General features: G+C 41.5%; 1 protein-coding gene across 1 annotated transcript in view; it reads left to right on the top strand.

Annotated features, from left to right (window-relative positions):
* The window catches only part of PCLO (piccolo presynaptic cytomatrix protein), a 501,171-nt gene that overhangs the window by 399,239 nt on the left and 74,493 nt on the right, over positions 1-27,439 (top strand). The window contains exons 16-21 of the mRNA XM_089778439.1: positions 4,080-4,106; positions 8,495-8,588; positions 13,957-14,028; positions 17,209-17,389; positions 19,704-19,898; positions 21,158-21,340. Coding sequence (XP_089634565.1) covers positions 4,080-4,106; positions 8,495-8,588; positions 13,957-14,028; positions 17,209-17,389; positions 19,704-19,898; positions 21,158-21,340 — 752 coding nt within the window. The remainder of the gene's footprint in view (positions 1-4,079; positions 4,107-8,494; positions 8,589-13,956; positions 14,029-17,208; positions 17,390-19,703; positions 19,899-21,157; positions 21,341-27,439) is intronic.

The following is a 27,439-nucleotide window of genomic DNA, read 5'->3' on the forward strand; positions in this document are numbered from 1 at the left end:
TAGTCCGAACTACCTAGTTCGTGCCCCGTGTAGCCGTGCTGCACGGGGTTCCAACCAGCGGGGTTTTAAAAATGGCGGCTCCCCGCTTATGCAAATGAAGCCCGGGAAATTCAAATCCCGGGCTTCATTTGCAAGTGCGGTATGCCTACATTACCCTCCTAGTTTGAACTAGCGGGGTAGTGTAGACGTACCCCAATTTATATCTGCATCCGTGGATGTTGCTACAGGTATCCACGGCTCATTTTTGTGGATACAAATGCCAAAGCGGATACAGATTTTATACCATGCAAGGATATACTCAGTAGCTCTGCCTGGGTTTTTTCTTTTCTTTTCTGTTTCGTGTGTTTGGGAGACTGTAATGAAAATCATTGGAAGGTGAGCTTAGGGAGCAATTTCATTTTTAGCTCACTTTTTTTAGTTTTTGTGAATTTAAGGCTAAGATTTGCTATGTTAATTCCACTATAATAATCTATGACTGAAACAGAAAACATCTTTTTCCTGGGAGCATATGAGAGTTAAAATATTTGATAGGTTGAAATATGGGTACCCCCACCAAATTGTTTATGTAGTGCTTTATATTTTTTTCACAGATCATAATGACTACTTTGAACAATTAGTATAATTGCAAAGCTATGATCTTTCAAAAGCCTACTACAGGTTGAAACTCTTTTAACCAGGGTTCTTTGGTCCAGCAACATTCATGGCCCATCAGGATCAGAGAGTCCTGGTGCAGGGCCAATGGCGCGTATCCCTGTGGGACTAGCAGAGCAGTGGGCTGCTCGCAGTGAGCTGATGGCAGGCCCATCCAGTGCATGGTAGCAGGTCTGCCCAGTGGGGTTGGGAGACATGTGCGTGGCTGCCCAGCAGATCCTGGAGCCCCAGTGCAGAAATGACCTCCCCTGCTATGGCAAAGTCCGTCATCTGGGGCCAGTCAGATCCCGAGAGTGCCAGATCAGGGAGGTCCAACATGTACTGAGTGATAGACTGTAATAAATCTGGTTTTAGATTCTAATCTTGAAAGCATTTACACATGTGCATAGCAAACAGTCCCACTGGCTGAATTAGTGGCACTGATTAGTATAAAATTAAACACATGCATAAGAGCTTGCAGGAGCAGTATCTCATTTTGCAGTGGCACAATTTGCAGGAACCTAGGTGTGAGCAATCCATCTAATGACTAGAATCAGGTTCTTAGCCAAAGATCAGAGCCAAGTCCCATTCCAAGCCAAGAGGCCAGTGCCAGAGTCTGTGGTGCCAAACCAAGCGTCAGAGTCTGGAGTCAAGGCAGAGATCGGAGCCCTAGTCAGCATCAGGTTAGGGCATAGGATCACAGACCTGGAGCAAGGCAAGAAAACAGGAAATGGGAACAGATGTGGGTCTAGGTAAAGTAGAGCATGAACAGATGAGAAGGGAAGATTCAGCAACTAAGCAGGGTCTAGAGGAACAGCCAACCAAGTATTCACCTAGCTGCATAGGTCAGTTCCTGTGCCCCTTTCTGGTTTAGATAGTGCATGCCAGCCAAACAGTAAGGCTGGATGTCTCCCCCAGTCAGGAGTTTGTGGGTGGGGTCCTAGGTGAGCTAGATCTTCACTAACCCCCTTCTCCATTGGTTCACGTGAGCTGCCAATGCCTTGCAACACACAGGGATGGGTTGGAGGCTGTAATCCTTCATACAATCATGTATGTGAATAATCCCACTGGCCCTAACAGAGCTTTAGGCCTCCAGCACATTAGTTAAAACCATATGTCTGAGCTTTGTGCTTAGAAGATGGTGAAAACTGTCGGAGTGTGCATAGAGATGTTAAGTTGCAGTTAATTAGCTAATAAAGTAGTCAATGGAATTTCCATCGACTACTTGATTAGTGGATTAGGAAGGACTCTCTCTACCTCCACTGTGGCTTGGCATTTTAAATGTAGTAGGAGCTGGGAGCACAGGCAGCCTGTCTCCTACTACAGGCAGTCCCCGGGTTACGTACAAGATAGGGACTGTAGGTTTGTTCTTAAGTTGAATCTGTATGTAAGTCAGAACTGGCGTCCAGATTCAGCCACTGCTGAAACTGACCAGCGGCTGACTACAGGAAGCCCGAGGCAGAGTTGCTCTGCCCAGGGCTTCCTGGAATCAGACTCTGATCAGTTTCAACAGGCTGAATCTGGACGCCAGTTCCGACTTACATACAGATTCAACTTAAGAACCCCAGGTATCCCCAAGTCAGCTGCTGCTGAAACTGATCAGCGGCTGATTCCAGGAAGCCCGGGGCAGAGCAACTCCTCGGCGCTACTGGACCAACCCGGCAGCACCCCAGCTGCTCTGCCCCAGGCATCCTGATTCACCCGCTGCTGAAACTGACCAGCAGCGGCTGAATCAGGATGCTTGGGGCAGAGCAGCTGGGGTGCTGCCGGGTTGGTCCAGTAGCGCCCAGAGCGGCGCTGCGGGACCAACCGGCAGCGCCCCAGCTGCTCTACCACAGGTGTCCGGAGAAAAGCCTGGACTGCTGGGGGGGGGGGCGTACTAGCTGCGCCCCCCCCAGCAGACCAGGGAGACACAGGTGGGGGACCGAGATGCACCACCGCGGTCCCGCCACCCGGGTCCTCCGCGGCTTTGCTCTGCGTCTCCCTGGTCTGCTGGTCTGCTGGAGACCAGCAGACCAGGGAGACGGGGAGCAAAGCCCCGGAGCACGTCGGCAGCGGGACAGCGGAGGTGCGTCTGGGCTGTCCGCTGCCCGCGTGCTCTGCGGCTTTGCTCCTGGTGTCCCTGGTCTGCTGGAGACAGTCCCCAGCAGACCAGGGACACCGGGAGCAAAGCCGCAATGATGGTGGAGTCCCGTGCCTCCCCAGCTTTGCCAGAGCAAAGCCTCAGAGGCGCGGGACCCCTCCACCTCCCCGGCTTTGCTCCAGGTGTCCCTGGTCTGCTGGAGACGGTCCCCAGCAGACCAGAGGCACCAGGAGCAGCTTTTCTCGCCCCGGAGGTCGAGGTGGTGGGACCACTGCGCTCTGGGCGGTCCCGCTGCCTGCGAGCTCCGGGGCGAGAAAGCCCCGTTCGTAAGTGCGGATCCGACATAAGTCAGATCCACGTAACTCAGGGACTGCCTGTACATTTAAAATGCAGAGCTTCAGCGGGGGTAGCTCCCAAGCCTAGCTTACACCTGCCCCAGGACCTCAGCAGGTCTGTCTCCCCTGCCCCTCCTCACCCTGCACCATAGAGACGGTGCTGGGGGGACACCAGCTTTTAAGTCGGCTCCCCTCCAACACCAGCTCCTGCTTCCCCCTCTTTTCTGCCTCTGACACAGGTGGGGGGGAAGAGAATAGTTGAACAGTGACTTGACTACCCAATGAGCCTGAGCTTACCTGGTAGTTGACTACTCGAGTAGTCGCTTATATCCCTTCTTGTGCCTATTGTCACATGAGAAGTTGTTAGGGAAAGGGAGTATTATGGATATGATTTTGTAGAAATAAGACTTTTTGTTAGATACGGGTCCAACCTTCAAAGTTCTAACCTGAATTCAAAACGAGTTCCAAACAGTAACCTAGTTCTGGGGCGTTTATATTTTCATTAAGCAACGAGGAGTCCTGTGGCACCTTATAGACTAACTGAAGTGTAGGAGCATAAGCTTTCGTGGGCAAAGACCCACTTCGTCAGATGCAGGATTTTTTTCGTCACTTTTGCAGATTCAGACTAACACGGCTACCCCTCTGATATATTTTCATTGTGGTTCGGAACCTCTTCTACTTCAGACTATGATTAATGTTATCATTCACAATGGGGCATATTGCTTTGGGGATTCTTTGTACATACTACTGACAATTAAAGTGGAAAGATGCTGAGAGAGTACATTACTTTTATCTGAATACCAATGCATTCACTGATTGCTAATAAGTCTCTTTCCTTTTGATGTAGTTCAATACACATCAAAATATGTATTCTTGTTAATGTCTATTTCCTGTGATTCTGAAACTAGAAACTGCTCATGTATTATTCACATGTTCTCTTTCGTTTCTGTCTATTCCCATTTTCTCTCATGCTGCTTCTTCTATTTTCCTATCTGTATTTATTACACTGTCTCCTCACTGGGTCCATGCAGACAAGTCATGGTTGTCCAGAATGCAAGGTACAGTGACTTATCTTTCAAAGTTATTCTTTAAAGCATGCATGCATCAAGCTGTGATTATCTTATGCATGTACCAGTAGATTTTCCTTGAGTACTGATGACCTATAAATCCAGTAAACAAAATTGACTTTGTTGTTCACTATCTAATAACTCTGATTTCAAGGAGAGAAAGACATTTTGGGGGAAAAATTGGTGGGGTTTCTTGATGCAGTAACATTTTAGGATCAAACTCTGACATCCTTAATTAAAACTTACACTGAAGTCAATGGAAATTTTGTTCAATCAAGTACTGTGTAAATTGGCCCTTACTCTTTGATGTTTGTCATTAACTGTGAACTTGTCTCATAATTTTCAGCAGAATTTACTGCTCTGAGACAGAGAGCCTGATATTATTTGGAAATGACCCAATCCTAAATGTCTTTAGAACTATTGTACACCTTATACAAAACTTTGCATTGAAACACATTGCATTGTAGATTATTATACTAGGTGGATTTTTAGTTTTCTGGCAAAAGTCCATATTTAAATAGCAGTCTGAAATTTGCAGAATTAAAAAGATAGTTGTTAGAGTTACCAGTGCTGGGTTTTGGACTACCAGTATAAAACAGATTAAATGCCAAAATTCTTATGTCAAATACACCAGTGTCAACCCAAAGCAGAGTTGCCGAAGAACCAGATTTTCTGTTTTGTTGGAAATTCCATGATTTTGAATTTTTTTCTATTTCAAAATGGAATGAACACAAAATAAACATGAAATTTTCCTATGAAACCAAATAACAAAATAGAATTCATTTCAGGTCAATTAAGAATTTCATGTGAATAAAATATAAACATTTAATTGACATTTTGACTTTATCGACTTTTTTTTTAAATCGTGGAAAAATAATTAATTTTGTTTTGAAAAGTCATTTTTAAATTAAAAATCAAAATACTGCAGGCAGTGCCACCTCCCCCTTCCCTAGCCTGGCTGTCCTGTGGTTCCATCCCCAGACTTGCCCATGCATACACCTGCTCTGGCAGCTCAAGCCCACCAGCTTGCTGCACTCAGATGGTGACCACCCCCTAAACGCTGACATTGGAGGCATCACAAGGACTTCTTGGGAATTACTGTAGATTTACATTGGTTTTGAGGAGCCCAGCCTCTGGTTTCTGGCCTCTGCCAGCTCCAATAATGCTGGCAGTCCATGAAGCACCATATCAACCCTGCGGTAGGAGAACTGATCTAGGACTAGGAGGGTTTTCTTTGGCACATGCCAGATTGTCTCCAAATGGGAATTCCCTGAGTAGGGGACTGGAAATTCCATGATGTTCCCATGTGTGATGATCATCTCATGTCCATGGATGGGCATATTGGAGGGGACGATATCCAATTGCCCGCCCACTTTCAAACAACAAAAATCCCTCCCCTGACACCAGTACATCCCCTGAGTGCCAGAGACCAAGTCCCAGTGCCTCTGCACTGTCTTCCAGCTCCTGTGTTCCACACTGTCCCTGCCCCCACCACACTCCCTCTCACCTTCAGGTCGGAGGGAAATGGCTTCCAACTTGTGCAAGTAGGGCGTGAGTGACTTAATTTTTACAAGTCAGCACTAAGCTGATCAGAAAAAGAGATTCACAGCTGAAGTGTGTGAGGACAGAGAGATGCTCACCCCAGTCCTGCCCCTTCTCAGCATACCCTATCTCCAGATGTCTGGAGACAGCTTGAGAAAGGCATTGGGAAGGGCTTAGGGTCAGGGGGATATGTGTGTGGGGGGAGGGGGAGGGGACATGATGCCACTCAGTTTGTCTGGTTTTAAGTGTGCCAAGGAATAGGATTTGTCATCAGGACCTTTCTGTTTCTGAGAGAGGTTTAACATGTGGTGGATGTTTTTACCGTCTTTGCTAAGAATGCAGAGTAATAAGACTTTAGAGTGATTTTCTTTTTAACATTCACTCATTCCCCCAGAATCCCATCCATATCTCTGCAATTGATGCATGAAAAAAATAAAAAGAGAAAGAGAAAATGATATCATTTTTCAAAAGATATCATTATCCTCTGAGGTTGTCAGATCCAATCACATTATAGATAGCTTCAGCTTTCCTCTCTTAAGAGGAAGAAGGAAGATATTCTGCTTTACAAACCACAGTGCCCTGCACATTTCTGAGTAAACTGGAGGATAGCAGTATCTCATGTTTCGAAAGTAAATGAATGGAATTGTGTGGAGTGACCTACGTCTAGACTACATGCCTCTATCGCCAGAGACATGTAGATTAGGCTACCAGACATAGGAAAATGAAGCGGCGATTTAAATAATCGCCGCTTCATTTAAATTTACATGGCTGCCGCGCTGAGCTGACAGCTGATCAGCTGTTTGTCAGCTCAGCGCGGCAGCCATGTAAATTTAAATGAAGCGGCGATTATTTAAATCGCCGCTTCATTTTCCTATGTCTGGTAGCCTAATCTACATGCCTCTGACGACAGAGGCATGTAGTCTAGACGTACCCTCAGTGTAGGATGCAGAAGAATTGCAAGTCACTGTCTTTGTACAGTATCACTCAGAATTGAGGGTATAAGCAAAAAGAGACCGAAGAGAGATTTCATGTCCCTGTCACCATGATCACAGATTCCTCTTTGGCTGTGTCCAGACTCAGGGTTTTTTTCGAAAAAAAGTAGCCTTTTTTTCGAAAAAACTTCACCTGCTTCTAGACTACAGCCGTGTTCTTTCGAAATTAAATCGAAAGAACACGGCTTTTCTTTCGATGGTGGTAAACCTCATTTCATGAGGAAGAACGCCTTTTTTCGAAAGTGCTATTTTGAAAAAAGGCGTTCTTGAATGCCAACAGGGCTTTTTAGAAAGAGAGCATCCAGACTCACTCGCTGCTTTCTTTTGAAAAAGCAGCTTGCTTTTTCGAATGTTCCGCTTGCAGTCTAGATGCTCTTTTTCGAAAGAGGCTTTTTCGAAAGTATCTTTTGAAAAAGCCTCTTTCGAAAGAGGCTTGCAGTCTAGACATAGCCTTTATTACTAAGCAGATGTTAGATGTGCTGTATATTTCTCAATGACTGCGATATAATGTAGCGTGAGAGAGAGGGGAATGTGGGCCTTTGAGCTTCTCTGAAAAATATTTATAGAGTAAAACATATGTAAATATAGACTAAAGCTTTTTTGTCAGAAAATGGTAAGTATTTTCTGTGGAAAAAAATTAGAAAGAACATTTCCAACACATTTTGTAGAATTGATTTCAGGGGGATTACTTGAATAGTACAAAGTACTATTTGACATGAGTAAGAGTATCAGACTATACCACTGTGTCCAAAGCTGCAATTATGCAAGTACTCAAAATGAGGCAATCTGCATTGGTTTTTACTTCATTAGAACCATAAGGAGAGGGGAATGGTATTTACCAAAAAAACAGCTGAGAAGTATAACTTTTACATATTCAAAATGGTCTTACAAACAGGGAAGAGCAATCAAACATAAGCTAGTCTTCAAGTCTTTGATTGTTCCATGTTTAAATGTAGGTAACTTGCATTTTATCAGAAAAGTTCTGCACTTCAAATCTATTTGGGTTCTTGAATTCTGTAAGCATTTTCTTATGTAAAACTGTGACATCTTTTCCATTAAATTGTATATTAAATAAAAATTGGTATGTGAGTGCATATAGCATCAGGGTTTGCAATGACCAGGAAATCTATAATGTCTGAAAGGAGAGTGCTCCCACTTTCTCCACATCCAGGAAATGCGGTGTATAATTGAGTATATTTCTGCTTCTTTTCTTTTTAATGTAGCTAATTCAGCCAAACTTCTTATACTTGCCTATTGATAAAAGCAAGCTTGATGTACTTTTATGCTTGGTCTTCCTACAGTTAGAGGCAAAGCTAGAGAATAGGATCAATATGAAATTAGTGTTTCTATCATTAACAGTATTTCAGCATACCATGGCTTTCATTTAATGGTCTTATGAGATGAGACTCCTGTTATTAAAGAACACAAAATAAAAATAAAATGGATTAAGCCTACCTAAATGTGCAAGCAGAAAGATGTTCCTTGGGAAAGAAATGCATTATCACTTACAGTTGTAATTAGAGCCCTGCTCTAAAGAGGCAGGAGGTATTTATAACTACAATAAAAACAAGCTGGTGTTTCCTGATGCTGGAGGTTGAACACTTTGCTTATAGTCAGGCTGAGCTTTTAGAAGGCTCATTAGATGAGGTTTGTGAAGACAGCAACATGAAAGCACAGTACAGCAAGTTGGGCAATGCAGTTAGAAAAAGTAGTTCTCATTGTGCTTTTATAGCCCTGAGTTGTTGAGGTTTTTTTCTTTCTATTTCCGTGAAATGTTTTCTGCACAAAGATGGAAGGAAACAAAAGAAGACTAATGTAATGTTCCCTTCCTTTGTTCGAATTCAGTGCTGAGTACAAGCGGAGGACGAAATATGTGCAGAAAAGTTTGAATCCCGAGTGGAATCAGACGGTCATTTATAAAAATATCTCCATGGAGCAGGTGCGTGACTATTAGCACTGTCCACTGTGATTTTCTTTTCTATTATTTGTATGGCCAGTGACTGTCATCAAATTGAAGGGAAGCTTGAATAATTTCCTTGCCTCTGATGGAGTTCACTCCTCCTACAGATACAGTTGAGCCTCCCTGACAGAGATTTACTTCTCCATTTAACTCATATAAATAGTTCCCTGTAGGTTTTTGTTTGTTTTTTTTTACTTTGGAATGCACCATATTCCATCTACTATATGTTGTTTAAAAAAGGATTTGGAGGTAAATACCTTTGATCCCTCTATGACTTCTAAATGCACACATACATCATTTAAAATCATACAAGGTGAGCACTACTATGCTCAATATCAATATCAATATACTTAGCATATTTTTCAGGGATACAGTTTATGTAAGCTAAGCAAGCACATTTATCACCCATGTGTTTGCATACTGCATGGTGTTGTCTTTGTCTCACTGTCAGGAGTGGCTCATGACTGAGTGCCAGCCTAAGGGCATACTGTGAACAAGCAGCAACCTGTTTGTACATTCTATAATGAGATTTCATCTGTCCAGTAACTAGTTGATCTCCTTAAGTTCTATACCAGTCTTACCATGGAGTCATAGAAAGTGCACCCAGGCAAGCTGAACTTTAGGATGGATCAATGCTCTACTCCAAAAAGCACAGCAACGTTCAGGTTAGTCTCAGTCTCAAAGGGTCAGTCGGGGGCGATTGCTGAAGAGAGATAAGGTGGGCATAGAGCATGTGACTGCCCTCTCCCATGTGACTCTTCCCCATGCTATCCTTAGCCCAGGGGAGAACAAGGAGAACAACCCCTATGTAATGTATCAGGTCAGTCTGGGCACCGCAGAGAGGATCTTTTCAGGGTGAATTGCTCAAAACTACAGCTACTTACAGCCCAAGGTTGCGGTTCTCCTTTAGTTACCAAACCAGTCAAACAGAGCACTTCAGCTACCAGTCTGGCCAGCAGGAAGCCTCAGACTTTGCCTTTGCCAGAATCATACCCAAACCTTGTACAGGTGAGAAGTTATAAACCTAATCTCACCAACTCCAGACAGGTTCTTTCAGTCCCAAAGGATCAGCCACAGTTCTAAGTCAATTTCTACCTCAGATCTTACCCACAAGAGCATTCTGTGCCATTCCTTTAGAATCTAAAATCTAAAAGCTTATTAATAAAAGAAAAGTTTGAGACTGAGATTAAGGAAAATACATTACATGCATCAATTACCAAGTTCTTGATGCAGGTTCTTAGCAAAGATGTTACATCGTACTAGCTTACCAGTCTCTGGTGTACATCCAATGTCAGGATGGGTCAGCAAATCCTTCCTGGCCCTCTATTTCTAGAAAAGGTGCTTCTGGAATCAGGAGCAGGATTGAAGACAAGATGGAGTCACCCTGATGTCACTTTTATATTCCTGGTGCCTCCCAAACTGGAGCTGGTCACCTGATCAAGTGGCCTGTCTCTGTCTTTCATGCAAGTAGCCATGATAGACCTGCTGGTTTGCAGGTTTCCAGACACTGTCCTCAGGTGTATATTGGCAACCCTGAGAGCCATTGTTCATGCATCTTGCTCATTAGCATAGCTATTCACTAGATAACCATCCCTCACAATAGGTGGCCGAGAGCCATTGCTCCCTCCCAGACAGAGACAATTAAACACAAGTATAGAGCCCATATTCATAACTTTAGATACAAAATTATACATGTACATGAGGGCTACGTCTACACTGGCCCCTTTTCCGGAAGGGGCATGTAAATTTCATGAGTCGTAGTAGGGAAATGCGCGGGGGATTTAAATATCCCCCGCGGCATTTAAATAAAAATGTCCGCCGCTTTTTTCTGGCTTTTAAAAAAGCCGGAAAAGAGCGTCTACACTGGCCCCGATCCTCCGGAAAAAGTACTTCTTTGAAGTAGGAATAAGATCCTCCGGAAAAGGGCACTTTTTCCGGAGGATCGGGGCCAGTGTAGACGCTCTTTTCCGGCTTTTTTAAAAGCCGGAAAAAAGCGGCGGACATTTTTATTTAAATGCCGCGGGGGATATTTAAATCCCCCGCGCATTTCCCTACTACGATAGCTGAAATTAACATGTCCCTTCCGGAAAAGGGGCCAGTGTAGACGTAGCCGAGTAGTATACCTAGAATCAGCATAGCATGTGCTTTCATTCGACACCTCACATGGCCCACTTTGTACAGAATCCGGAGTAAACACACACTAGTGGGTTCAACAGTGACCTACCTGCTCATATTACAATTCAATAACATGACACCCTCTGCCTTAGCAGCCCCCCAGGCCACAGCCTCCAACAGCCGGTGTTGCTGGCTCAGGGCATCTCCAACCCCAAGCACCTCCCCAACAACACCGCTTTTCATGCTTTCATTAAGATTTAGTCACAGGTATTTTTAGCACAGACAGGTCAAGACCATAAGTTTTTGTTCATTGCCTATGACCAGTTCATGACTTTTACTGTAAATACCTGGGAGTAAATTGATGTTTTACTGCTAAGATCATGGACTCAAATCTAGTTCAGATATGGCTTCCAGGGTTTGTATAAACCCTGTGTTATGGTGTCACATCTTAGGGGTTTGTACACATGGCAATCCAAGCTAATCCAAAAGTTCAAAGTGAAATTCAGCCAAACCCACTATCTGTTTTCACAGGGAAGGGAAGGGAGATGAAAGGGTAAGTATGCTATGGCTACAACATAGCCCCTAAACCTCTCAGATCTCTCACTAAGGAGATTGTCAATATTAGCAAACTTTCCAAACCACCTTGGCTGATTTTCATGTTTAAAATGATTTGGTGTTGAGTTCTGCTGTGAACATATCACACAAGGTTTAGTTATCAGGGACTGAACATCAGATTTTAAATGAGTGGATGATCTCAGCCAGCGTCTGCTAGATATTATCTCAGCCACTCTCACCACATCCCCAACTAGCAAAATAACGGTCTAAAGTTTGAAAAAACTTAAAAAATAATGAATAGTCTTCCAGCACGTTAGAGGCTAACAAAAATGTAGATGGTATCATGAGCTTCCATGGGCATAATCCACTTCTTATCTTCTGAAGTGGGTTGTGCCCATGAAAGCTCATGATACCATCTAAATTTTTGCTAGTTTCTATGGTTCTGCAAAACTATTTCTCACACCATAAAATATCTGTCTGTTCCCACAAAAAATTCAATCAGATCCATACTTTCTCCCCTCCTAGATCCATCTATCCTTCCTTATCTCCCAGCACATTCATAATTTGTAATGAAGAGGTACTCTTTAGAGCACCTCTCTGCATATGTTCAGAATATCTTTGCTTATACTTTGCCTCTAAAGGGCATTCACAAATGATATGCTAAGCCAGAGCTACTCAACTTTTGAAGCCCTGGGGGCCACAATAATATTCAGCACAACTTAAGTATGGTTGCATGTACATGCAAATATATATGCAAATATATACAAATAGCTTCTTTCACACTGACAGGCTTGAATACAAAGATTAAGCCTTAAGCCGCAGCACCAGATCCAATCATGGCCAGTGTAAGCCACTCAGCACCTCTCAGGCTCTGCCTACAAGGCTAAATAGCCAGCACTTCCCACAATGCCCCAGTGTTCCTGGCACCTTTTCCCTGGGGGCTAAAAATGCCAACACCTTCTACCCACCTGTTCCAGCAAGCCAGTCTGCTTGCATCTTTCAATGCTCACCCTACCTGGGAGATGCCTCGCCATTGTGGCGTGTGTTCCCAGTGGAGGCCATGTTCAAAGGATCCCACCCACAGGCCATGTGTTGAGCCCCATGTAACCCAAACCGTACCTTGGGCTGCAAACAAACGGGCTGTGAGCCGCATGCACCCCACGGGCCACGTACTGAGTAGCCCTGTGCTAAGCTTTCCAAGCCATCTTGCCTCTTTATACAGTCTTTTCTTCAACTTTCTGTTTAAATTTTCACAGGATTTTTAACAAAAGGTGTGTTCTATATTGCCTGAGTGGGTAGGATATAAAAAAGAGAGAACATAATTTCACTTAGTTATGGAATTTTTTTAAAATCTTTGCTTTAAAATCCTTTTATTTTCGTCCTGTTTAGTAAGTATATTATGTATCTCCCGATCCCCCCAGCAAATATATAAAAATCTCCTTGTTGGGTTTTAGGATAAGATGAGTTTAACATAATTTTCAAAGAAACAGGCCCGGCATAATTGTTCATTTTACTGAGATTGAATGAGACCAGAAAATATAAGGTCACTACAACAATAATAAATCCACTGTTTAACGTGAAGCTCTTCTACATGACTAAGAATATCTGAGTCAAGCCGAGCAGCACTGGAGAATTTTGAAGAGATGAATTCTGTCTGATTTGAGAGAATATTCTGTTACATGCCCTTTGGCCCAACTGGTCATCCAGTATTTGAGGCCTGGATGAGTTGCTTCTGTTCAGAGAAGAAATTGATAATATTCTACACATGTTTCTCTGTTGTAATTGTGTTTGTTGACAAAGTATGTTCACAACGGCCCATTTACTTGAACATAGCAGAAACAAACAGGAGGCTCACAAGTTATAAGCTTTGTCCCTCTAAAGCACACAGCTGCAGTCAGTCAATCAATCAATCAATCCCCTCACCTTTGTGTTTCTCACCAGCCCAGGGAAACTTCTCAAACCACACCGATACCACAACTGCATTACCACTTACTTTGTTATAACTTTTGTAATTCAGGGGTCTGAATAAGCCCCCTCCCCTGAGCAACATAAGTTACACTCTCCTAAACACTGATGTGAACAGCGCTGTATCTCCCGATCCCCCCAGAGTGCTTCTCCTGCCATCACAGCTACCCTTTTTCACAAACATGAATTTATTATGGTGATGGAAGAACATCAGCTTAGAGCATCTTCTCCAGACATAGTGCTTCACTGATATAACACTTCTAGAGAAGACTAGCCCTGAGACAACATAGGGGCTAAAGGTCCTGCAGATTGTAGGAGTACTGTAAAGTAATATTTAAATTCTGCACTCCAACTCACCACAGCCACATACAAATCACCTTGCTTGAGAACAGAAGTTCACCTCTAGGTAGTCACTCTCAGCTTTTGTAAAGTCATAGTATGGGCCTTGTGTTGCCCAGTCTGTCAGGTTTTCAAAGGAACTTCTGAGAGTCCCAGCAGCACCTTGTACATGCACATCCATCGTGACAGCAAATGCCAGCTTTGCCGAGAATTAATTTTCTGAAATCAAGGCTGATGTGGGAATAAAAAATGACCTGGCTGTCATATTGAAAAAGAGTGCAGGCACATAATAACAAATAGAAGCTATTCAATGAATGCAACAGGAGGTTTATGATGGCAATTGGGATTAATCATCTTTTGATCTAAACTACAGCTGAAGAAGAAAACACTAGAAGTGACTGTCTGGGATTATGATCGATTCTCCTCCAATGACTTTCTGGGTGAAGTGAGTATCTAATTTCCTCTCTTCCCTAAACCTGCCTCCCCGTCTTGGGAGACACTCAAGTAAATGTATGTTGATAATCACAGCCTATTTTGTTTGGTGGGTGTGGGAGCAATAGAAAGATTCTTTTCTTTAGGCTTAGCTTCTTGGCCATAACTATACTATTGCAGATTTCCTTCATTCACCCACATAGGGCACCAAATTTTTCCTTCTCTTTGTATAGCACAGTGGGGCTAAAGTTGTGCACTTAGGCTTGTTTAAATCATCATTGTGAATAGTTGCAGTGATTTAGATCAATGCTTCTGAGGAAAGGGGTGGTTATAGCTTCAGAAGTAACTTGATGAGGAATCCAGCTCTGGCTAATAGAGACTGTCTTCACCTCAGCATACTAGGTATGGACTGAGGAGTTTTCTATCATGTAGTGAGAAGAGTGGAAGTGCATATGAATAAAGGACCAAATTCTGCCTCTGGGCCACGATTTGGCAAGACCAATAAGTCCATGCTTAACTGTAAGCACAGGAGCTGTCCCACTGAAGTAACTTCCTCAATCAGGGCCTCTATTGCAACTGCAATGAAGTCGATAGCATTTCACAGGTGTAACTAAAAGCACAATCTTGTCTAGTTCATTCATCATGACATGGTAACTAATGCTGAACCAGGTCAGCAATGATGAAAAGCATATGTAATATATGGAGTGACCAGCAAAAAACATGATATTAAATCAGTAATTAAAACTTATTGCCATAGAGGATTACAATTAGAAACAATTACCCAGAAAAAATCAATTACTAACATTACCATTTGTATCAAGTGATACTGATATGAAAAAAATACCTTACCCTGCATTTAAGTTACAGACTACAACATATCCAATGACGTATTATTCAGTTTAGCACCAGATATGCTTTAATATTACCATTGTATCAGACAAGCCATGTCACCCCTTAAGTAATCTCTAGAACAAATATATGGATGAGTTTAAAAAGCAATTACATGATTACTTACATCCTACCTACCACATCACATTGTTCAGCATATTGTTCAGCATATTTATTAGACCCCCCCCCAAAATGTATGACTTGAGAGAGCATTTACGTCATTATTATTTATGACCTTTAGATAAATTGGTGTTCTAATGATTGCTTCTCGGGCATAATTAAAGAATTTGACTTGAAATATGAGCACCATCTGAAAGTTAAATTTAAGTTGCAGCTTCATTTTTATTTAAACTTGAGTGCATTTCCTAGTGGGGAAGGCAAACTAGCGTAAGTGAGTGCAAACAAGTATTATTTCCAGCCCATTGGTTACGGGCTATCAAGGGTTAACTCAGAAGGACTCCTAACCAGTGACAATAGATGTGTTGCATCCAAAAATACAATTTGTCAGTGACTGATGTCACTGAAGACACCATTGATGAAAGCTTTCCTTTCCTCTGAGAAAAAGGCTGACTTGAGGAGACTTCCACAGGCACTAGATTGACAGGTATTTCTCCAATTCATTGGACTGCTGAATCAGTCTATATTTTTTTCCCTAATCAGATGACAACATCTTAGGTCTAATTTGCACCCTTCTGCCAGCATTAAAGAAGATTCCCTTATTATTACTTGTATGAGTTTATTGGTAGCCTTTGAGGATTACAACCTCTTGGGGCATCTGTTTTAATTACCTACACCTTTTGCTTCTTGTCCAGCTGGCTTGCTGATAAGTATCCAAGTGTTTGGTCTATGGGACAGTCACAGTGACTTCATCCTGACAGCAGGTACCAAGACCTGTTCCACATAGAATATTGGTCTGCACATAGATCAGTCTCATTCTTACATTCTTGTTCTTTGGTGTTCCCACCACTTCCAAGGGAGAACAAACTCATTATTCACCCTAATTTCCAGGATGCTACTTTCTGCTAAATTCCTTTTTAACTATCCTAAGCTATTCATCTCTACTTACTGTTTTTTTCTGTGTGGGCTCTTTGGAGTTATCTCACACTGACTGGCCTCTTTGGTAAGCTAGTAGTGTCCTGCTAACAGGGCAGCAATCAATGACAAATTCCCCAAATTTTATTCTGCATGCACCATCTTCAGTGTCTCTTGGTTAGAGTTACTCCAGTCCTTACCAGGCCCACTGATGAGGGAGGGAGGGCAAAGGGAATAACTACTCTAGGGCCTGATGATTCAAAAGAGCTCCAAGCCAATGCTACTGTGGAAGTGGCCGGAGCAGTGGACCCTTTAAATTGCCACTGGAGCATGGCATGGGATGCTCCAGGTAGCACGGAGGGCTGGCAGGGTAAGTGGGGAGGGAGGAATATTGTTTCTAGTTCTGGTGTGCACAATTCAAGAAGGATGTTGATAAATTGGAAAGGGTGCCTTGTGGGATAGACGGTTGGAAGTCAGTCTCTTTAGATTAACAAAGTTAAACACATTAAGGTGTCTTCTAATTGCAATTTAAAAGTACCTACACGGGGAACAAATATTCTCCATCACTGATCATTTTAAAATGAAGTGAGAATTATTATTTTTTTCAAATGCAATGCTCTAGGAATTATTCTGGGGAAGTTCTGTGGCCTATTATACAAATGCTCAGACTGTATGATCCAATGGCCCCTTCTAGCCTTGGAATCTCTGAATACTTAAAATGGCTCCTTTAAGATGACTGTCACTCCTGCTATTACAGTATGTCTAAAACTTTTACACCCACGGCCTCTTTTTTGTTCCCAAATATTAAAAGTTTTTTTTCCTGCTGTAGCACATAAGCAGTTCTACTAGGTCTTTAAGAGAGGGCCTAGAGGATTATTAATTTCACTGGCAACTCTTTCTTTGCATCTCATAGGTCGGTGGAAGTTGTGTCCAACTTATTTTATGCTTTCCTCCATGCACTAAATCTCTTCACAAGGATCTCAGATTCCTAGGGGCAGAAGATGTTTGTAATCAACTGCTTATTCTACCTCCTTTGCACTGGCTGAGGCTTACAGAGAATCCTCTCTTTCTGGACAAATCTTTCTGAAGACTTCCAAGATTCCTACCAGGAATGCTAGTAGCCCCTCATCTTCCCCTGATAGGTTTTACATTACATGACTGTTAATTTTATTATGAAATACTTTTGACTTACACCACATCAATGAGATCAGATTCAGTCCTCTTTGTGTCTCCCATTGTATCTTAATCAGTCACACGGTATGTCATTGTGTAGGTATTGATTGAGCTATCCGGCACCTCTCAGTTTGACAACACCCCACGGTGGTATCCTCTGAAGGAGCAGACTGAAAGTATTGACCATGGGAAATCTCATTCTGGGCAGAGCAACCAGCAATCACCAAAGACATCTGTCATCAAGAGCAGAAGTCACGGAATCTTCCCTGACCCATCCAAGGGTAAGAGCTATGGAAAATGTCCCTAACAAGTCATCAAAAATCTGTTCTAAGAGAACCTTTTGTGCTTTTCAATATCCTGTGGAACACAGTGGCTAGCATATGTTTTCTACATACTTTTATTAAAAGCTATATTCAGCCTCATTGTGATTTAAGTGGAGTTATGACTCCTTATACCAAAGCTGAATTTGGCCTTTCCAGTTCCCTGCAGTTTACAAACAATCTACTATATATTTGAGAGAGTCTGTCTGTCTGTCTATTTGTTTGTATGTTTGTACAAGAACACTTTCTAAACGGTAAGAGCTAGGACCACTGCATTTGGTATACAGCTTCCTCTTATCATAACTTAAAATGCCTGGAGTGGGATTGCTTCTCATAAAACCATACAGAAAAGAGATAGAATCACCAAGCAGGTGAAAGGGTCTGACTAGGAGTGCCTCAAACCCTGTGTGGAACTGCCCCAAGTCTCCCATTCCTTAGGAGCCTTTTAGGAAGGATCGGGAAGTGTTGAAACTGCCCTCCTCCTCCCAAATCTATATAGGGGCATTGTTGGGTGTTCCCCTTCATCAGTGAGTGAGGAGAAAGTGCACAGTTTGCTGCATTCCTCACTCTGGCTGGGGAGTGCAACGAGCAGATGAGCTGTGCCTTTTGCTCTTGCTTTCTGTTTTTAAAAAATACAGTCATTTAAATAAGCACATACATTTCCCTTTTATTAAAAAAAAAAACCCTGAGCAATGCTGGGTAAATGTGCTAGTATCTTATAAAGTGAGATCCTATTTGTTATATATAGGTATTAGAGATCCCACAGTACTTCTACTGTGTCAATGTCCTAGGCCAAAATCCAACACGTACTCCAGTTTGAATTGTGCTCTCTTTTCATGTTCAATTATTATTTTTTGGCACTGTGTTTTAAGCATTTATGCTAATAGTTAAGCTGTTGCCTTCTGACATTGTCAAGCTGATATTTTTATGAAGAATTATAATTAGTATAAGTTAATTTCACATTCATTACGGAGCTGATTCAAATCTGGCTTACATTGTTGTAAATTAGGAGTAACTCCATTGAAATCACTGGAGATAGTGGAATTCAGTGGAGTTACACGGCTCTGTGTAAATGAAGAACCAGGCTCAGTGTCTCCAAAACTGATAGTCAGTGTGTATCATTCTTCAGAATATTTCTTTCAGACTAAATATAGCTATTTCCTAATATCTCAGTTGGCAAACATTGTGTATATGCAACATATGTCGTACCAGAGCAATAAAGTGATATAAATGGACACCATCTCATCAAGTGGTACAAATAGAGGCCAGATAACAGCAGCGAAGTAACAGGATACATTCTGGTAATAACACACAAGCTGTCCTGCTTCTTCTTGATACGATGTTGCTTTGATGACAATTCTGTAAAGCACTGTATATTTGCAAGCATAAATATGTCTTATGTCTATATCAGAGGTTTCTGTGGATATAACTGTATAAGAGCTATGATCAACCAAGGCTAGTGGTGGGCCACATAAATGGCCTCCTTCATCTCAGTGGGCCTCATGATTGTAGTAATGAAGATAGTCTCCTGAGACAGGGTAGTTTTGCTAAATGCCCCTGTGTACTTAGAATTTGTGGGGTGTGCCAACTGAACCATAGCAACACTTTGATTGAATGCAGAGAGAGCATTGTGTGCAAGTAGCATGCACCTTACTTCATGTGTCCTTCCTTCATGTGTGCATCACTTTAGTAGTGCTGCGAGGAAAAAACCCTACACAGTTTGAAACCAGTGGAATCTGGCAACCCTGTGCATGGGCCATGGTAAACAAAATGTTGCATGGGCCATACATATAACCCTGATGGGCCATATCCAGCCTGCGGGTTGCAGTTTGCCCACCACTGGGCTAGATTGTGACTTAGCTTGCACATCATTACAGGGGAATCCTAAAATTGCTTGGCCCATCTTGGACTGGACACTTAGGCATAAATGATGCTGCTTTTCAGCATCCTCCTTGTAGCACAAGTGGGTGAGGAGGAACAGAAAATTTGCTAAGCCTTGGATCCATCCACTGGTTCACCAGCAAGCAAAACAGGGTCGACATGGGAAGTGTCAGAAATTGCTGGTAGTATAAATCACTAGCAAACTATACCTTGGACCACAGCACAACAAAAGAGCAGGGAGGAAATTGTGCCTCATTGTGCCAGACACAGTGCCCAGCAGGCTACTGCTGGAGAGATGCACGTCAGGGCAGTGCCTCCAAACAGAATTTACCCAAGAGAGAGAGAAATAGTATTTCATAGAAATAACACTCATGTTTATTCATTTCCCCATCAGACATGCAGATGCCCACCATTGAGAAATCTCACAGCAGTCCAGGGAGCTCTAAATCTTCTTCTGAAGGACACCTGCGCTCTCATGGTCCATCGCGCAGCCAAAGCAAAACCAGCGTTACTCAAACCCACCTTGAAGATGCTGGGGCAGCCATCGCTGCAGCTGAAGCAGCTGTCCAACAGCTTCGCCTCCAACCAAGTAAAAGACGCAAATAAATTCCTCAGCATGGCAGCTTAATGTTCATCTGTTGCCTTTTCCCTGCTGTCCTTCCCGCTCTGCTTTCTGTTTGGTTCTGTTCTTGGCACACTGTGTTCACTCTGTTCAATGTCTTTCTGTGTGTGCGTGTGTGTGAGTGTGTGTGTGTATGTGTGTGTGTGAACACATAAAAATACAATATACTCCTTCTATTTAGAAGTCTTTTTTTTTCATTTATATAGACAGCAATAAAACTGGCTGTTTCTCCATCACTTCCTCCATTCATGGCCCATGATATTCCTGAGGTTTGCATGACTCACGGAGTTATCCATTGTGTGATGTTGTTTCAGTGTTGCTAAATATCTCAACCATGGAAATAATCAAACCCTCAGATAGGTGGCTGCCAGCTTTCAAAGAATCACATCCACCATGCTTAGAGAGAGCACATTAATGGTGTGATATTAACCTCAGAAAAGAAGCAGGGCATCTACACGTCAGGCAATGCAATATAGGTTGTACAGGATTTCAGGTTGAAAAATAAGTTCTTACTTAGCATCACTCAATTTTCTACATGTGAAGCATAGTGGCTGCTAAGTAACCTTCCATTCATTTGAAAGGCTTCTTAAAGGCAGCCTACTGCCTACAATGTTTCAGATAAATTAGCATGAGTGAACAGTAGGTTGAAAATAAATACACCAGACTTAACAAGAAATTTAGGTACTGAATAGTATTAATAATCTTATCACTCCATGCTCCTTGGGCTTTTCTAAGTCAATTGCTGTAGCAGTGGATTCAATTTCATTAGCCGCTTTATGCCACAGATTGATTTGAGGGCTAGAGACGGATTTGTCTGGCAGCTAGAAATAGATTCACACATGACAAACCCTCCATTGAAAACTGTAGCACTACAGAGTACAATTCAGACCTGCATCTTATTACTGGTTGAGGATTTAGTTTCTGCAAATAAAAACCTTCCAGCCGTGGACTCGCTGTGTTTGTCTTCAGGGTTTGTTGATGTTCCATAAACTCATTGTAGTATAAAGCACAAAGGGGGAAAATATTTCCCTAGTCCCACCATCATTAATTAAGAAACAGCCAGTTTTAATACCCTCTAGTGCTGTGCATGTGGTGTCTCTTTGGTGTTTGAAAACACTACTTATTTAAGTGCAGAACAAAACACTTCTGTTTGCATGAATAACATTTAAGCTGGTTCCATCTGAGGATACATACTCTGGGTTTCCATTTCACCCACACTGCCACAGCAGCACATAAAAGCGGTCAGTCTAATCATGCCAGGAAGCAGCACAGACACAGCATAGCAGGAGTCCTCCCAATTCAAAGAACTCAGTCTGACAATCTGCCTCCACCAGCCAATGACAACAAAGACCAAAGCCAACTAGCCCTCAGAAAAGTGATGTCTGATGGACCAGTCAAGCCCGAAGGAGGTGAGCAGAAAGACATGGCTAAGAAACCAACCAAAACCAAAATGCTTCTTGCCATGTCTACTGATTCATTGTAGAGTGTATTTATTTACCCTCTATAAAATGCTGTTAATGTCAATGCGAACCAAGACCTTTACTTGATCTTACCATAAGTGTGCAAGTCCTTTATGAAGCAATGTGCTAAGTAACATGATACAACAGTGATTGGTGCACTTCTATTCTGCTGGGAGACCTGCTCTTCTGTTGAAAATGGATTAACTGTTCACATTACCTAATTAAATGCATGCTTTTAACCTGGTCTGCTTAAGCATGCTTTAACAGTTCTTGTGTTTTGACAAAATACTAACTGCACACTTCAGCTGCTGGATTTCCAGCTAGGATATGGAGCCTTCTCCCTTCTCATTCTCAATGTTGTTGTAACTGCATATGTGTTCAATGGAGTTTTGCAAACTACCAATGAGAAGGAAAGGTGTAAAAGAATACCTTCTAGCAATATTTAAAATAATTGTTATGGGCAATTGTGCTATTACACCTAAATGCTAGGTTTGCCATCATCCACCTACCTACCACTGCCTCCCAATAAGAACTTCATCTGATTCAAATCAGCCAGGTCAAATCAGCCAGGACCACTTTACTGATTTATATCTGTTGTGGAATTGGCTCAGATAATTCTGCTTGAGTCCTAAATGACATTGTGTGTAAGCTAAATTAGATAGGTAGGACAGCTTTATTTTATCTTCATTGCAGAAGATAAGAAAACAAAAAAAAATATTTTATTTATAGTCTCCCATTTATTACCCTGTTGTTATTATCTCAATTTTTTGTTGTCTCCCTAAAATGGAAAGGGAGAATTGAAAAATTAATTGTATTAATACTAATAGCAAGCAAAACCCAACTATGAAGTTTCATCCAAAAAATGAAATGCTTATATGGAGCATAAGAACATATTTAGTAGCACTGTGCAAAGAATGAAGATTTGTGGAAGGTTGAGATTTTGAAAATTGTTTTCATTACAATTTGGAAGAATACCGGAACATTTCAAAATTCTCTGGATAAGTAAAGTCCCCAACACTTTTTGTTTGTGGTTGTTTAGGGCTATTTGGACTTAAATTCTATATTATATATTCTACTGAAAAGTGTAAATGAAAAGTCATTTTGATATGAAAAATCAACCCCCCTTTTTCCTAAAATATTCAAACAGGATACTGTAGCTTTGTCTGAACTTTTTTTGTCTTAACTGCAGTGAGTTAAGTTGCAGAATCTCATGAGTTTTAACTTGGTTTTTTTATTCACAATTAGCATTGTGTATAATTTATTCAACAAATTTTGCATCATTTTCCTGTTCTGCAGATTATTCCCCATTCCCAAGTGTGTTTGATCAAAAATTATTTGACAGTTGCTGTTTGGTAAATCACTCATGGAAAATCATTTTGAATATTTGATTTTCAAGATGTTTTGACTGACCTTTTACCAGGCTCTAGAATGTGAATAACTTATATAGCAAAAACCAAATGAAGCGTAAAAATGTACACAAAATAAATTACTTTGTAGGACTTGATATAAATAACCTTTTCAAAGTACAGAATATGTTTTTCTTGGTCCAAAGAACAACCCATACATACTCAGTCTCGATGACTTTTACTTTAGCAGAAGTGACAAAGCAAGAAAGAACAATAGCAAAGTCTCCATGACAAGATAGAACATCATATAAGCTTTACATGAGAGATGCTGCATTAGTTCTGCTACACAAAAATAGCAGCAGCTCAATCAGACAGTAGTCTCCTATGAAGTTAGAAGTGCAAAACACAGAAAATAAAATCACAATGGTTACCTAACTTCATATGTGATTCAAGATGGTCTCTTCTCAGTGCACACACTGTTGTACAAGGAGCTCAAACAGAACTAAGCACTGAACACTGTTCAGTGATGGCCTCTCCATGTATTTCACTTCTTTACATAATTCAGCTGCTGCCAAAGGTCTTGTACAACTGCAAAAAAGATGATTAGATTTGTCCTGAAAATGCAACATGCTTCATCTTGATTTTGTCATCGCATAAAAATGTTGTATAGTTAGCAGATTGATCAGCATCAAAGATGGAGAGGAGGAAGTTTTGTAGGCTCAGGAAGACAGTTGTGTGTGTTTCAAATGTTCATGCATTGCATGAAAGTAAAATTTGCATAAGCTGAGTAGAAGCTTCAAGCCAGAAACTTCATAATATAGCCAGCTATGTATTGTCTTTGTGCTTCCAGAAAGACACTTCTGTACATCCTATAGTAGAATGGTCCATTAGTTTACTTGTTCTTATGAAAAAATAGCACACTTGTGGAATTTATTGTTGAAAGGGCAATATGGACATGAAGTGAGATAAGAATGATTTTAACTGAGATTTCCTTCTTGCTTATGCTCAATTTCTTTGGCCTGTCACAAATGAGATACTGCTGAAAAAAAAAGTTTAGAGATAAAACAAGGTAGGAGTACTGAGTTCTAAGCAGATATGTATGTTAGAGATTGAACCTTTCTAGAGAGCACCCTTGAGATCTGACCAGTTCTGAAACAGATAATTTTCCAGACCATGGGAGGTCAATATTGTCTAGCAGCATTACCAACACTTCCACTGCTTACTGGGTTGTTAGAGGACATTTAGGGGTAAATTGGAGCTAAATAACAGCACAGAACACTGAGAGCTAGGACTGGTGGCTATAAACAAACTTGATGAGACCACGGGAAGTTTGGCCACACCCATGAAAAGTAGACATCCAGCTAACTAAAAACACTCCAGACAATGGATGTTTGCAGATCAGAGAGTTCTGGACTAGAGAGGTTCAACCTGTATTACATTGTGAACTTGGTAAGTCAGCACAGTATAATTGTGAGCTATTTACTCAGAAGAAATGGAATATTCTAAAGTTCCTCTCAGTAGCTGTTATTTCATGGGCCTTGGCCAATTTGGAATGGATAATGCAACCAATTTCCTGGACACTGCATATTGCTTGGGCTGCATAGGAGTGGGTTGAGATTTAAATATCAGTTTATTCAAGCTCTCGTCATTTAGAGAAGCATTAAATGCTTGTCACAGGCACCACTAGGTTTTCATTTCTTGCCATAGTTTGGGATGACTCCTTCACAGTGTAAATAATTTACTGCCTAATGAAGCTACTTTATGCCAAGCTTCCCTGGGCTCCTAATTTCTGGATAAATTGAATGAACTTTCTTATTGCAACAGGCAACTGGTTTCCCAGAATCACTCTGTCATTATCAAAACAAGAACAGTTTGTCCCATTCTCAGCAGATGGAAATCATTTTCAGCTGCCTTTTGGTTCCAGGCTGAATACTGGCACCTTTTGCTGTTATGAGGCATCTTATTTTTTCTCCACCATTTTAAAATGACATGTAATTTCAGGAAATTGCTCAGAGTTTTAGTCCAATAACTCCTATTTCAAAAGACTGTTAGCCAGTGGCCTGTGCCCATGGATCATATATACTAGAACTAGATTGCTAAGATTGCTTTGTTGACTAAAGAAACAAGGTTGCAGCACTTTTGGTAGGACGCTGTCCTGCCAATATTACTCACATTGTGTGGTACCACATGTTGAGAGATCCCACTGAATTTTCACAAACTCATAAACAAAAACATTTAGTCAAATAAAAAATGATGTAAAAATTATTGGCAGATATGAGGGGCATACCCAGTGAGTAAGTACTGTCCATAGTAAGGAAGGATAGCAGAATGGGATTCTTAGGGCTAACCAATGATATAACCCCTGTGGTATATTGATCCATGTTTGTTATGTGCCTAACCCTCCATACTCAGTTAATGACGGATGTAAGTGGTACAACTACATAGCTTGTAGTAATACATACCTTTTAGGTCTGGCAGTCCCTGGTTCTATCTTTGGTGTTGGCCAAGATGATTGCATTTTGGGTTGAGACTACCTAGAGCTTTGTTACTGCAGAAGGACTACCAGCTGGTCTTCTCCCACACCTCTGGTTACATTGGAGAAAACAGCACACTCCACCACTTTGATCCCCTAGTTGGCACATTTAGGATGAGAGGCAGAACCATGGCTCCACTTAATTTCCACCCACTTTTTCTACAGTTGGTAGAACCACCAGGTCCCCCAAAGATCTAAACCTTGTGATGTACCTTGGATTTGGATACATTGCACTTCTTTTGAAGAGGCAGGGCTTTATTAACAGAATTCTTTGGAACATTGTCCTTACCATTCTGTTTGATGGTCTTTTCTCAAAGGTAATTAGCTGAACCCAAAATTAGTTGAGAGAAGAAATGAGCAGGAAGCAGTTGCAGTCCAAAACCAGAAAGGAATTTCAGGAATATTGAGCCGATTATTTATGTTCCTGAAGTCTCTCTGAGGGTTATGCATTGCAGTTTTCCAGAAGTTCTAAAGCAAGTCCAGGAGCCACTGTAAACAGGCCTACCCCTTGAATGAGAAATGAAATACTAAGATGGTTGTGCTCCACTGAGCAACTTTTCGGCGATAGTGTTTTACTCTTATCTCAAATAGTCATCAGCAAACCTCAAAGATTTAAAGAGTCATCCTGGGTATATAAGAACATAAGGACAGCCAAAGCAGGTCGGATCAGTGGTCCATCTAGTCCAGTATCTGCTCTGCACACCATGGTCAGTGTCAGGTATGTCAAAAGGAATTAACAGAATAGGCAATCCTCAAGTGACCTGTCAATGATTATTTGCTTCAAGCTTCTGGCGGTCAGAAGGTAGGGACATTCAGCACATGGGGTTGTATCCTTCACCATCTCATCTAATAGCATCTGTGAACTTACTTCTATTTTGAGCCCCAGTATAGTTTTGATCTTCACAAAATCCACTGGTAATGAGTTCCACAGATTGACTCTGTGTTTTATGAAGAAGTACTTCCTTTTGTTTAAAATCTCCTGCCTATTAATTTCATTGGATTATAGCAGTTCTTGTGTTAGGTAAGGCTACATCTACACTGCAGCTCTGGGTACAGTGTAGATGCATCCTATAGGATAACATTTCCTTAATGATTTTCCCCACACCATTGATAATTTAATACACCTCTTTTATATCCCCCTTTGTCATCTCTTTTTCCAAGTTGAATGGTCCCAGTTTTATTAATCTCTTTTCACATGGAAACTATTCTAGATCCTTAATAATTTTGATGTTCTTCTCTGTATCTTTTCCAATTCTAATATCTTTTTTTGAAATGGGGACCACACAACAGTAAGCAATATTCTTTTTTGTCCTACCTAATTATACTTTAAAAGCAGATCTTCCAGATTGTGTGCTTCTTTCTGTTTTTCACAGTAGGTTTTAACTTCCAAATTTTAAAGAATCCCCCTTTGCCTCTATTTGCTTCTTTTGCTTTCTTATTAGCCATGGTGGCTTTTTTTTTCTGGTCTTCTTACATTTGTTATGGTGTTTTTAAAATGTTTCCATGCAATTTATAGGCATTTCATTTGTGTGGCTATATTTTTAATATCTGTTTTAGCTAGTTGCCTCAGTTTTGTGTAGTTCCCATCTCTGAGTTAAATGCTATTATGCTGACTTGTTTGGTATGTCCCTACACCTTCTCCCTCCCTCCCCCCGGGCACCATTTTGGGAGAGCAGGGAGGCATCAGCCTTGCATTCAGGGACACAGCTTGCTTTTCTTCCCATTCCCCTGACTCTCAAAGAGCAAGGGAAAAGTACTTAAATTCTGTGAATAATGCCTCTGACTCCTCCCTTCACCACCCAGAAGTGAAAGGCATGCTCTGAATCCAAGTACTTTCCACTTGCTTCCCAATTGTCAGGGGAATGGGAAGAAAAGAAGGCCTCATCCCAGTACGCACAGCTGATGCTCCCCCACTCTCCCTAAATGGCACCCGTGTGTCTCCCCCATGACACACACACACACACACACACACACACATACCCTAAGTGTAGATAATTATACAAGATGCCCATATATCTGTCTTTATTCTGTTAATCTGGGTTGAAAATCTAGCAAGAATTATTTATCTCATGAGTTTTCTAGTATTTACAGCTTGTATTGCAACTAGTACAGTTTTTCTGGTAGCATTTTGGTCCTTCTGATTCTGGTCCTGTCCATCCAAGTAAAAAA

Source organism: Pelodiscus sinensis, chromosome 1, assembly GCF_052426305.1.
Source record: "Pelodiscus sinensis isolate ZL-2025 chromosome 1, ASM5242630v1, whole genome shotgun sequence".
In the NCBI taxonomy this organism is placed as follows: Eukaryota; Metazoa; Chordata; order Testudines; family Trionychidae; genus Pelodiscus; species Pelodiscus sinensis.